Source organism: Oryzias latipes, chromosome 20 (genome assembly GCF_053564925.1).
Source record: "Oryzias latipes strain Hd-rR chromosome 20, Olatipes_Hd-rR_3.1".
Taxonomy (NCBI): domain Eukaryota; kingdom Metazoa; phylum Chordata; class Actinopteri; order Beloniformes; family Adrianichthyidae; genus Oryzias; species Oryzias latipes.
In genome coordinates this window covers 24456267-24469576 of record NC_136256.1, presented here as the reverse complement: position 1 = coordinate 24469576, position 13310 = coordinate 24456267, and the positions used below count along the sequence as shown (strand labels likewise).

At 37.5% G+C, this 13310-nt stretch overlaps 1 protein-coding gene across 1 annotated transcript in view; it reads left to right on the top strand.

Annotated features, from left to right (window-relative positions):
- Positions 1–13310, top strand: part of LOC101157577 (collectin-12) — a 40442-nt gene that overhangs the window by 18938 nt on the left and 8194 nt on the right. The window contains exon 3 of the mRNA XM_004081128.5: positions 6563–6685. Coding sequence (XP_004081176.1) covers positions 6563–6685 — 123 coding nt within the window. The remainder of the gene's footprint in view (positions 1–6562; positions 6686–13310) is intronic.

The window sequence follows — 13310 nt, the reverse complement described above, 5'->3', positions numbered from 1 at the left end:
TAAGGAGGCTTTGCCTCTAATAAGCAGCAATAGTTTGTCATTCAGTCTGTGTTCTATGATGGAAAAATTATTCTTAGACAAAAAATGTCTACACTGTTGATATGAAAATGATTCAAATAAACTTTACTTAAAAGAAACCTTTTTGGCAAGATTGTCTAAAAGACCGGATCTGTAAAGGAATGATTCTGTATAGATTATAAACTGTGTTTGCTTTCTTTTCATATGTGTGAAGTGCTCTGAGACACCACTTTGTTGTTACGTGGTTTTGTTTGTTTTTTGGGCATCTGTCACCATCACTGAGAGGTTCATGCTACGTCAACATAACTCGGGTTGCTGGTTCTTACAGCTCATCCATCACGGCTGTCTCCCCACCACTGGGATTCCTTGTATTACCTCACATTTTGTCTTTCCCTTTCAAGTCATTCTATTGTGACTAAACTTGGAGCGCTCTGTGCTCCTCAGCGTTTTCCCTCATTTACAGACGAGCAGGACCTTTACGCACAGCTGTCTCGTGTGATGGAGTCGTATGGTTCCCATCATTTGTAATAAAATAGGCGGCGCCAGAAAAAGGCCACACATGAAGTCGAGAGTTTTTCTGCAGGGCCCCAAAACTCGTAACCCTTTTGTTCGCAGCTCTGACTGCATCATTTGCAGGTACGACTCCAGAATTGATGCATGGTGCACAGCGAAAGGTAGCCGTCTTTATGCAGATGTTCATCAGCACTGATGCTCCACATCTACCTGAGCATGAGTGGATCAGCAGAACAGCTACAGTGGATAACGTTCTGTTTGGGGTCTATAAGGATGGAGAACCCCGCGATGCAAGGCAAAAAACACAAGTTAATAAATTAGGATACAGTAACATGAAAAATTGGGTCCAGGGAAAGTCCAGAAGAGTCATTATACCTGAAAGCCGCAGAGTTATGTCTACAAATGCTGGAAGTTACGGATTACACACGCAGCGTGCGGCACATGATTCAATGCAGGCTGTTTTACCGTCCGGCTGAGAAAACTGAGCTCCGGATGACTCATTCAGCCAGCCCACATCCCCCCTTGACTGTAAAATAACTTGGTCTAAATTACAATGAGTCAGAGGTCTTGTAAAATATTGTGTTGTTTGAGTAATGAAGGACATATGGCCTGAAAATTAAAGCAAATTTTATTAAGATGGTTTAAACAAATACAAGGCTGTGCAATTTGTGAATGCGCAGGTGATCCAGTTCTGGTTTGGATAAATTAAGGTCATCTTTGGCTGTGGTGAATTTGTGGATTTGGTCACTGGGGAGCATTCAGTCTCTGATGAAGGAGGTAGATATCAAAACAACCATCACTAACTTTGTGTTTCTTGCAAGATCCCCCTCATTATGCATTCTCTGAAAATACAGGACTATTGCACAGGAACATGTTGCTTAGCTAATATCAGCTCTGTTTTTGACGTCTATCTAGCTTTTTGTTACTAAGATTATAAATCAATTCAAAGGGCAAATATAAAGGAAAAACATCTATAAACCAAAGAGACTCTATCTTGTAACTTTGGGTAAACATTACCAAGGATCAGCTTCCAAATTTTTCTTTCAAATGAAGTCACACCTTTCGTCACAAGATAACATGAGATTAACATTTTTTTCTAATCCAGACTAAAAGAATTTAGTGGATTGGTGATAAGAGAAGCGTGTTAAGTAAAGTACTCTTTCAAACTTTCAAAGAGTTTTTGCTTCTGTCCTGTAGCTTTATCAGAAGTTATAGTCTAAAAACACTTTGTGAACCATGTTTGAATCCATGTAAAGCAGAGCACAACCTTGTCTTTTTCTTTTAGTTTTATAGATGCATATGTAACACTTTAGAGTATTTTTTTTACATGTGTTTTAGAAGCTGGAGTTTAAATAAAACAGAAGTTAACTAGCTTCCAGCTCTGACATGTACTCACAAAGATTAACCTACAGGTAGCAGGCTGATGAGAATACATTTCTAACTGCAGTATTGTGTTTGTTTGAGATTTGTGTGACTGATTTAATTAAAAAAGGAAGTCACAGCTGTGCAAAGAAAATACTTATCATTGTGCTTTGTGGTTCTTTATTCCTAATGCATGAAATTGGACTATTATTGTGGATCATCTCCACACAGAACATCAACATAAAACTGCTGTTTTTCTGCCTACAAAGCAAACCAATGTAAATGTGTTATTATCTTGTTGATAGAACATTTTCTCTCCATAAAGGTTGTTTTTATTTACAAAAGTTGCATCATGGCTGTGATTTTAGAAATACTTAGGTGTAAACGTAGGGACCTTACAATCCTGCACCTTCCATCACCACACTTGAAATGGTTCTGGACATAGAGTAAATAAACATTGCCGTTCTTCTTTTAAATCTGAGTTGGTCAGCACTCTTCTTCCTAGAAGGAACAGATATGGTGCCTGACTTGGAATAGTCCACATATCACCAGGGTTTGTAAAAATGATTCTGACAATTCACAGGGCTGTATTGCATTAATTTGATGCCTGGAAAGCATATGGAGAAAATCTTAGTTTGACTGAAAAAAATGGGTTTTGCTGAGCCGAAGTGCATGATGACAGTTATTTTCTACTTAAACCCTCTGTTGATCATGTACTGGAAAGGCCTTTGTGTTTTAGTGCTGGTGTCAGCCTCTGTTCGGGGCATCCCACAATGGTTGCTTTAGGATCGAACTACCTCAGTCTGTGAAAGGTTAAGACGATGAATCACTCTGTGATGTTTCAAAGCCAAACTTTTCTATGTTTCTTTGGCTTCAAATTGTTTAAACTGTAAAATTAAAGAAAGTTTCTTTTAAACCTCAGAGGCTGATAAGCTGAGCCACACACACACCTGCATGTTCTTGGACCCTTGTGTTATTCTAAGAGCGACAACTTGCTTTCAGAATGTGTGAAAGCTGCTTCGTCACTCCCATTTGTAGCACATCAAGTGATCTGCCAAAAGGAGGACTGTAACCCCCCTGGCTCCTCTGCTGTCTGTGTTTCATTGAGTGAGAATCTTGTTTTCTGTCCATTTACAAGCCTACAACAAGCTCTTCCATCACTATGACACACCAGTGGAGTGTGCCAACAAAAACTGCTTCAATAAGACTGCACAAATTTGAAAATATAGCTACAACCCATGGTGATTTGGTACATTTTAGCCAAAAAGACATCTGGACTTAAATCTTTTTAGTGTCTGAAAAAAATCTGTGTAGGTTCTTAAATTCCTCTGTCTAAAATTGTTCTCGATTCTGATTTCAGGAGTCAAAAAAAAGTGATAACTTTGTGAGCCGCACATGTCAGTTAGACATGGTTTGATGGTTTAATAACACACAAATGTTTTATTTTTGAGGGTTCAACACAAACTAAAGTGGTTTAAATAAAGAAGGAAACGAATCACAGACTAACTCCGATCATCTTTTGATCTATTGTAAAAGTATTTCTGGTGGTCTTTTAATCATGACTATGCCGTTTCTTGCCTAAATCTAAAAAAAAAAAAGAAAAAAAAAAAACCTCATTTTCTTTCCTGCAGATCAGCAGGAGTTTGTTAGAAATTAACCTTTGGGTTGTGGGCGGACCGTAGGCATGGAGCAACCCCGCATCTCCTTCCCGTCATCCATATCTGACCTGCTTACACGCTATTCGCTATAGCTTACAGTATTCCACAACTCCAACCTAACACTATCGGTGCAACAAAATTAGTGAGTTATGTTGGAGGTATCCAGTCATACAGTTCTGAGCCTCCCAGCTCAGACGAGGAAACGCAAGACGTACATGGATCTATTTACAAGTGAATGCATCAGAATTAGGAGGAGCAGGGACCTTGCAGCCCACCCAGCTTATTTTCTACATCACAAATAAGTTATTTTGCAAACTGCATTTTTTTCGTCTGCTCCTGATTCACAACAATTTGAAAGAAAAAATACTCAGAAATACAATTTTAATCTTAATTTTCTTAATATATATCCTTTATCATTAGGAAGAATATCACAAGAACATAAAAAAAAACACTGGAGTGGATCTTTGGAACCAGGTTCCTAAAAACATTTTTTCACAGATTGTTCGAATTATTACTTATAACTAATTGATTTATTTAAAGGTAAGATTACACACAAATAATTCAGTGATTCCAACATACACCACAAATTAATAAATCATAAAATGTCTGTGCTTTAGGAATTGTCGTAAGACTTCAACAACAGAAAGCAGATATTGTACACTCACAAGTGTGCTTTTCTGTCTCCTTTCTTTTAGTTCGGAGACCAAAAAGTTTGATTTCTTGCTCTGATGTAACATTTTTGAATGTCACGCTATACTTGACAGCCAAGTGACAATTTTCCACTTTTCCTCCAAGCATCTGAGGATAATCAATCAAAATGTAAACTGAAATCCAAACATTTCTGGCCGGCCGGTATCGTTTCAGCGCAGCAGATTTGTAAACACTGTCGATTTGTTTGCATTGGAGCAGCAGCTTGGGCAGCAGCACTTTGATTGCAACAGATGAACCGATAGGTTTGCTTCATTGTGGAAGCATGCGTGAGCTGACATTTCAAACATGCCAGCAGTTATAATTCATAAATGTAATCACTTCATGTGGCTGCATTCCTAAAACGGACCATCAGAGAAGCTCCGCCTTCAATCAGATTTGTAAATATTTTCAAAAAAAAAAAAAAAAAAAAATATATATATATATATATATATATATATATATATATATATATATATATTTTTTTTTTATTTTATTTTATTTATTTTATTTTATTTTATTTTATTTTATTTTATTATTTTTTTTAAAGCAGCTTGAAACCTTTAATTTCTTATAAATACAAGCAATACTAAAGCAAAGCAAGGCAAAAATTAAATAAAAATTGGGGGGAAATAACATAGTTATAAGGAAACTGTTAAAGATATTAAAGTTTAAGAGAAGTGCATCAGCTTGGACAGTTGGACCTTCAATTTTCTGTGTAATCTGCTGTAACTGTTATTTTAAAGCCCCATGTAATCCGAAAACGATGGATCAGGGGAGCAAACATTTTTAAGGTGTCAGAACTTTGTTGTCCCATTTAAAAAAAAAAAAAAAAACATGTTTTCATGAAACCGACAAAGTTGAGAAAACCACAAGAGTTTTTACTGTTTTCGTTTTTTTCAATATTGTGCACAGTACCACAGAACTCCACCACTATGACTCTTGTTTTGCCGTTTCCTCATTCAAAAACAAGAAGCAAACTTCAACAAATCCTCTTTAGAAATTAAAATAGCTTTAATGTAAGATCAATAACAGCTAAAGAAATTTTGATTTCTGATGGAATGGTGGAGAATATAAGTCCTTTTTATTTGCATGATTTTCTTTTACTGAATATTTATGTTATTTTTATAACAACATACACTCAATGTTTTTGTTTTATTCATATTTGTTTTGTTAACTTTTGTTTAACAGGAAAGGGTCATGAATTATGATCCAAAGCTGAAACTTTTCAGTGAACATAATTTGTAAGGAGGAATTGGTCAGAATGACTTAAGATTTGGATTTCAGAGAAATGCTTCTTCTTAGCCAAAAGAAATATTCATGCATCTACAAGAAGTTTAACTCTGCCAGCGAACATGGCTCAGTGAAAATTAAAATTAAGTTTTGTAATTCACAATTGTTATCAGGAACAAAGCATGTTTGACATTGAGACTGCTGAAAGGATGCTGTCATTCCTGGAAGAAATATGTTAGAAATTGTTTTCCTGCATCTTACTGGTCCTTCCTGCAGAGGCGTCTGTCAGACTCTATGGGTGTTCTCCCTCTCGTCCAGCTGGACTTTAACTCTGAGCGATCATTTACTGTCCCAGCACACCCGTAAGAGCCAGTCGTGTTTGAAGCTTTTGCTTTTGAACCCCCCTGGATGCCGAAGAACCGTTTCAGTGTTCCTTCAACTTATAAAGCTCACTCGGTGAAATGGTTTACAAGAAAAAGTTTTGTGCGTTTAACAGGACGAAGAGTCATGGTAACTGAGCGTCACCTGAACCTCAAGAAAAACAATACTTTCATAAAGTTTTTGGAAATACAAAGAAAAGCTGTTGAGGTGCAGAGAAGGCAGAACACCCCCATGCAGTCCGTCCTACACACTCTGCTCTTCCTGGGTTGGAAATAAAACCCAGCTGTGCTCCAATGAGCAATGTGGACCTCAACAGTTATCTGCTATGAAAATATCCTCAGACAGGAATATTCCAGAAGTGTCCTCACAAGCTAAGTTTGACTCTGCGGGACAGCTGGAGGTGCAGATGCACAACAGCTGAGGCTGCATAAAAAATAAAGCAGAGGAGTGACTGAAACAGACCGTTTGCTAAGTGAGGAGTTCACAGGCATGTCATTGAGTGTAAACAGGTTGGATGTGCGGTTGTTTTTGCGTCCCCTTGCCCCTTCTCCACCCCCTGGCTTCGGAGGGAACCGCTGGTTTCTTTGAATGTGGCCTGTTTGTCCAGATGTGGGACCACAGGCGCTCTTAGCCAACCACCAACATGTTTGGTTCAAACATTTTAAGGAAACAGAATCAATTGTGCGGCTCTTTCTATCATTTTTCTGCAGGGATCCAGGAAGGAACCCAGTGCACCAAGTGTAAGAACGAATGGGCGCTGAAGGCTTCCATAGCTCTCCTGTATGTGCTGTGTACTCTCCTCACCATCGCTGTTGCAGTACTGGGATATAAAGGTAAGACAGGTTCGATTTGACCAGCACAAAAGAAAAATCTCCTGAAATACAGCAATGATTCACTTCTCCTGAGACGGGACAGTCCAAACATAGCTTTGGGTTTCTCCCTGAATGTGAATGCTGTTTGTGGTCCCTGTCGTCACTCTGCCCGGCCCAGAGAATGACGTGAATGTTTTTTTTAAACTCTGGATCAGCCATGGAAACTGTGACAGCAGGTCTGCCTCACCTGCTGCAGAAAACAGCAGATTTCTGTTTCACAGAAAATGTTAGTTTTGAAATATGACTTAATTAGTAGTTGATTATATCACAAAACCAAATGTTTCAAGTACAGTCTGTTTGCACTTCAGTGTAACGTTACGTCAGTGCCGCTGCGCAATCATGGTTTTAGGCTTCTGTTCAAAATTTTTCATATTCTTATACCGGCTTTTCTCTGGTTCATTTACCTTCCGGGAAGTCGGACCTGAATTTTTCAAGCTTCAACTGTTTAAAGTTACACCCTGGTCTTTTGATACGTTTTCATTCCCAGTGGTCTCTTTTTTATGATTTTGCTATTTTTTTTGCTAAAACCCAAGAATACTGTCATTTTCTAGGACATAGTTTCTGCAGGGTGGCAGGAGTTCATTAGAAATTCATCTCCGAGTTGTGGGCGCCACAAACAAGATCTTTTTCTTACATACATCATCTTCATCATTTTTTTCATCTGCTCCTGGATCACAATGATTTGAATAAAGAAATATTCAGAAATGCACTTTTAAACCTAATTTTCTTCATGCGTGTCCTGTCTGTCATCAGAAAAGAATGCCACAAGAACTAATAAATTAAAGAATTAAATGACAAATAAGTGAACACAGACACAAACCCTAAACTTTAGGGATAGTTTAATTCAGTGCAGTTTTGTTTCTTTTTTTCTGTGGTTTGGCATTTTGTCTCCAAAGGAGCTTCTACTCTCTTTGGTTGCAGTTTTCTGGACATTTCCTTTTACTCTGTGGTCAATATTTCATTCAACCCCTGATGGTCATGTTGGGGGTGAATATGTTTGAGGATGGAGGGGTACTTTTTGCTTTGATGACACCAACTGTACACAGATTTCTCTGCTTTGATTTATAACTGTCTGGACAAACACATCCTTTCTTGTTTACTTCCCCCCAAAGGGCACCGAATGTTGAAAAATCCGCTCACTTCCTATTCAACGTGTTAAAGACCCACTCCAATGAAAATTGCGTTTTTGGTGTTGTTAACATGTTCTTCAGTCATTTTTCTGATCATGAAAGACGTAAAAATTAAGTTCAACTTTGCATTTCTAAATTTTGCTTTATTCAAGTCGTTGTGAATCAGGAGCAGAAAAATAAAACTGTTTGAAAAAGATCTTATTTGTGACCACAAGCTTGATGATGCTCCATTCCATTTTGATGCAACCTCCTGCAGGTGACTACATCCATGTCTTTGTTTTCCTCGTCTGAGCTGGCATCTGGCTCAAAACTGTACGTCTGGATAGCTTGAATATTACTCGCCATTTTTGTTGCACCGCTAATGCTTGATTGGGGGTGTGAGGGGTTGTAAGGTAGCGGAAGAGCGTGTAAACAGATGGATGACGGTAAGTCATTCATATTTGCAGTTGTCTTGAATACATAAATCCAAAATCACTAGTAAAAAAAAAAAGGGTAAAAAAAAACTATGACATAACTATATCCTATCATCTGTGAGGGCTGTGCAGTGCAACTTAGGAGTTTTAAGAGTAAATGAGTCTAAATCTTTAAAATTTTGTGGATTTTTGACAAAATTAGCAAAAAATGCTAATTCAAGTGTAGAACATTTTTAAGAATAAGCTTTTTTATTTGTATAAATTAGTATTTAAAACAAAATAATTATGCAATTTACTCTTTTTGTGGTATACTTTTGATGTAAAATTTTAAAAGAAATGAAAAAAAAAGTCTCTTTTCAAACTCTAACATTTTTTGTCAAAGTTGTAATGATGTTTGAGTCATTCAATCCACAAACCACATGCCCCCCCCCCCCATTTTTGTGGGGAAGTAAATGAACTCAAACCTCAAGTTAAATGTATTCATATTGATGACAAACTGAAGTTGTAGTTTTAGACTTTGAAATGCATTCATTATGTAACTGAAAGTCCTGGACTTGTGTCATCACCCTCGAACCTTCTTTTAGGGTTTTTTCCATCATTCCCCAAAAAAAAAAAATCACACTTCCAGCAAACCTCCATCTTTATGAACTGTACTTTCTTCTGTTTTCCAGTTTGGAAGCCAGTCTTTGCTTTTGCAGAATTGACCTCTGAATGTCCCTGCCGCATTTATGCTAAACATTCCCATATGTTCTGTTTTATGTCCCCTCATTACTTTCAATTGGTGAAAATGGCGTGAAGTTAACATGTTGAGGAGGTTATCAGTCTAAACGCGACACAGCCTCATGCTGGAGCGCAGGCCGTCCTTTGAGTTCCACGCTGGATGTTTTCACGCAGGCTTAATTGATCCCAGATGAGCTGTGAGTGAACCCGGTGCAAATCCAATCCAACCCACAGAAGTTGGGTTTTTACTGGCATAGAGACCAAGCTTTGTCAAGGCAACCACAGTAGAAACACTTGATTACGTAGAGCGAAGTCCAAGCACTTAAAGATCCATTCCAGTCATCTTTTGATCTATTTTCAAAGCGTTCCTGGTGTTACTTATGCCTATGCTGAATTTCTTCCAAAAAAGTAAAAAACCTGTGCCGTTTTCTAGTACTTAGAAGCAAATTTCTTATGAACTCCTGTCAATCTGCAGAAACTAAGTTGTGGGTGGGGCCATTGGCTTGAAGCTACAAGCTCTTTTTAAAAATTTCTCATCTTCTCTTGATTCACAACAATAAAAAAATTTTTTTTTAGCTTTTTTTTTTTAAATCTATGTCTTTCGTCATCAGAAAAATGCCACAAGAACATGCTAAATCATCAGAGTGGGTCTTTAACATGAGTGTTTGTCTCTGTCCTTTATCTGACCTACGCTGACCACTTAGTTGCAGCTTCTGTTCCTTTCCTTCTTTCCTGATCCGTGTGACGACTAACATAACTTTGAGAGGTTGCACTAATGGTTTACAGGATTTGTTTTTCATAGAAGTTCATCAAAAACAAAAAACAAAAAAAATGGATGAGGCACCTCATATTGCACAGTTTTAACATGCCATGTCAATAACAACTGTTTTTTTTTACAGTGACACTGTATCTTCAGGGTAGACGAAGATGGGAGTCTGCAACATTTGACTCTAAATTTATTCCAATTACTTACAGACCAAAACCCAGCAAGAGCTGCCAAGTCCCACTTCAGAAAAACACACTTGGTTTTTGTGGCCATTAATGTATTCATTTATAAAATGTAGCTTTTAAATATTTACAAGATAACACTTTTAACTTTTTACTTTGGGCAGCAGCATATACAAGCAAGTTCCTTTCAAAATAAAACACATCTTGTTAGATCCTCCTACGGGAGCAGATTTACCCTGAAGAACCCGGCTACAGGCAAGATGGCAGCACCCAGACGTCCCGTCCCACCCCTCCCCATTTTGTTGGAAAAAGACAAATTTAACTTGGAACCCTAACAGTTACTTCTTTTTTTTTTTTTTTGATTTTAAGCTTTTAAACTTTAAAAACAGAAATGTCTCTGTATCCCCTTTTACATACCATAACTCCTTACTCAATCAATGTAAACTGGCTGATCGACACTTTAAAGCGGCTTTTCACTGATATGCAACACATTACTAGTATAAAGTGTTGCATATAGCTTTTTTTTTCACAACAGAATAAGCTGATTCACGCAACGTTGAAAAGTTACGGTAGGTGAAGGAATGTAAATACTGTACGTGTAAAACAGTTCTAAAAAATATGAACACTTTTGTTGATCCATTTTGTAAGGAATAAAACTGTTTTTTGCCTTGTTTATGCTCGTCTTGCACACTAAACTGTTTATTCACGATACAAAGTTTTAATAAAAAGGTGCTACAATTTAGAAATTTTGGAAAATTCAGAAAATTTACAATTTCCAGCTCATGCTGTCTGGGCGCCATCTTGTCTGCAGCCGGATCCCCCTCACTTTACTTGCAAGAAAAATGCCAGACAATGCAAGAAGATAAAGTCAAACATGGTCTTTTTATAGTGATGGCTTTGGTGTGCCATCATCCTTATTCTCCTTTTCCAATCAAATATGAACTTGACAACAGTGGTGTATGTGGAATCCAAAGTTTTTTAAAAGTCTGTACATGCAAATTCAATGATAAACTTTAACCCTTGCGTTATCCTATGGGGTCCAGATGGCCCGATCCTTACAATGAGATGTTATCCCTAGAATAACACAGGTGGATAAAGGAGAAGAGGATTTCATGTAATCCATGGACACGATCAAAAATCGTTGAAGAAAAAAGGTTTAGCGCACTGTGTTGTGGGGTCTAGATGACCCCACTCCCAATGTTAAAGTGTCTAGGAGAGCACAAAGGTTACGAACTTTAAACTTTAATAACTCAACTAGACACTTATGTGCAGCAGAAGATAAGAATATGTGTTTTAAGCTTATTTTATTATTAAACACTTTGATCGTTGATTAAACTTTTTTACCACCATTTTGCTCAGTTATGACAAGTTAAAAATCCTAAATACAAGTGACACAACGTAATTAATGTGAATAAAACAACCAAAACTACATTAAGTGTTTTTCTTTAAAGCCAGAGAGCCACAATGGAGGGATGAAAGAGCCACATGTGGCTCTGAAGCCTCAGGTTGCAGACCCCCTGGACTGGGACACAAAAACATATTTTACTGTACAAGATGCAATACAGTCTCAAAAAATAGGTCACAAAATACAAGGCAGCACAAAAACCACCAGAGACTAAGTGACCAAACTTTCTAAATGGCTCCAACAAGTTTATACATCAATTACACTTTACTTTGTCAATTTGTTGCATCACAATGAAGATTGATTTTTTCCCAGCAGAACATAAAACACCCACAGAAAATCTGGAATCTGTTGAAAAAGCAACTCATTTCTAAAATATTTAGACCTACACGCCAAAACAATGTCGTCCTCTGCAACAACTCTATCTTTATGGATAATTTTAAGGGAGTTTTGATGCATCAGTTCTTTCTGCAGTCAAAGAACTGATGCAAAAACTGAGAGAACTGTAAAAGTGTAGTCCACTGATGGGTTATAGGTTCGGCTTCATACGGCAGAGCTTTTTTGCTCTTTGCTTTGCTGGACTGCAACTTCCTGCGACTGGAAACATGACCCATTAAGTTTTCTGCATGGACCATTTCTAATCCAAATAACCAGTTTTTTTCAAAACCCTAACATTAACATGGATGGCTGCTTTTCGAGTCAGTTTCAGGTGAATTTCTCGTCTAAAGAAGTCAGCGGGTTTAAAAAAACAACAAAAAGGTGAATTTTTCTGGATGTAATTTTTTACAACTTTAGAAAACTTTTTATTTTTATTTTATTGCATCTTATAGTCCCACTCCAATCATCTTTTGATCTATTTTCAAAGCAATTCCTGTGGTCTTTTTATTATGATTATGTCATTTTAGCCAAAATTTAAAAACCTGTTGTTGTCTAGGACAGTTTCTTTAGAGCAGTAGTAGTTCATTAGAAATTCACCTTCTGGATTGTGGGCAGGACCGTGAGTATGGAGCAACCCCGTCCCCCCTTCCCCTCACCACTTCTGGGAACTCAGAGCAGGGAACTTGTGGCCCGCCCAGCATGTTTTCTATGTCACAAAGAAGCTGTTTTTTTAAATGTCTTTTTTTTGTCTGCTTCCTTATTCAGTGGTTGGAATAACGAAATAGTCAGAAATGCCATTTTTAAGCTCAATTCTTTTCATACATTTCCTCCATTAACACAAAATTAACAATCATAGAGTAGATCTTTGAGTTCTTCGTTTCTTTCTGCAATTAAAGCATATTGACTTAGTTAGCTTGAACATTAAGTACATTTAGAGCAAACAAACAGTTTTCTGTACTTTTTAAGCCAGATTTTTACAAACAAACATTGTTTTTATGTATGGTTTAGAAAAATTAACCAGAAATTGTGCTTGTCTAAAAAAACATTGATAAAACTGGGGAAAAGCTATTTGCTATTTCTTTAATTTCCACTTAAACCTTAATGTCGCCTTCGTGAAACCTAAAATTTGAATTTTTATTTTGAACTAAGCCTTAAAACTTTCGATTAGAAGTTACCTTCATGTAAAGGACATACCTTAAATAAAGAAATGTGCTTGTTTCCATTTAATCATCTTGATTTAGCAGCTAAAATGGATGGCAAACATTTCAAATATGGATCAGTGATTGTGGAAGGGCAAACAAAAAGGGGGAAGCAGAGGGATGCACTAATTATCTTGTCATTCCTCTCAAAAACTGGAACACTTTAATGTTGTCTTAGCTGCCGGGGTAAACAGCTTCCCAGCAGAGGAGCCGAGGCCTTTCCTCGGTGAGGATGGTGGTAGAAGTGGGCTGCTTCCCGGGAATTCCAGACACATTCCAGAGGAAATGAACGCTGGTGTCGCCTGTGGGGGTGTGAAGAGCCTCCCTGCAACTGTGTCTGTCTCCAGTGGGTCGTCTTTGATCCATGTGTTTACTGAAGACCTCCCCTGGTCACTT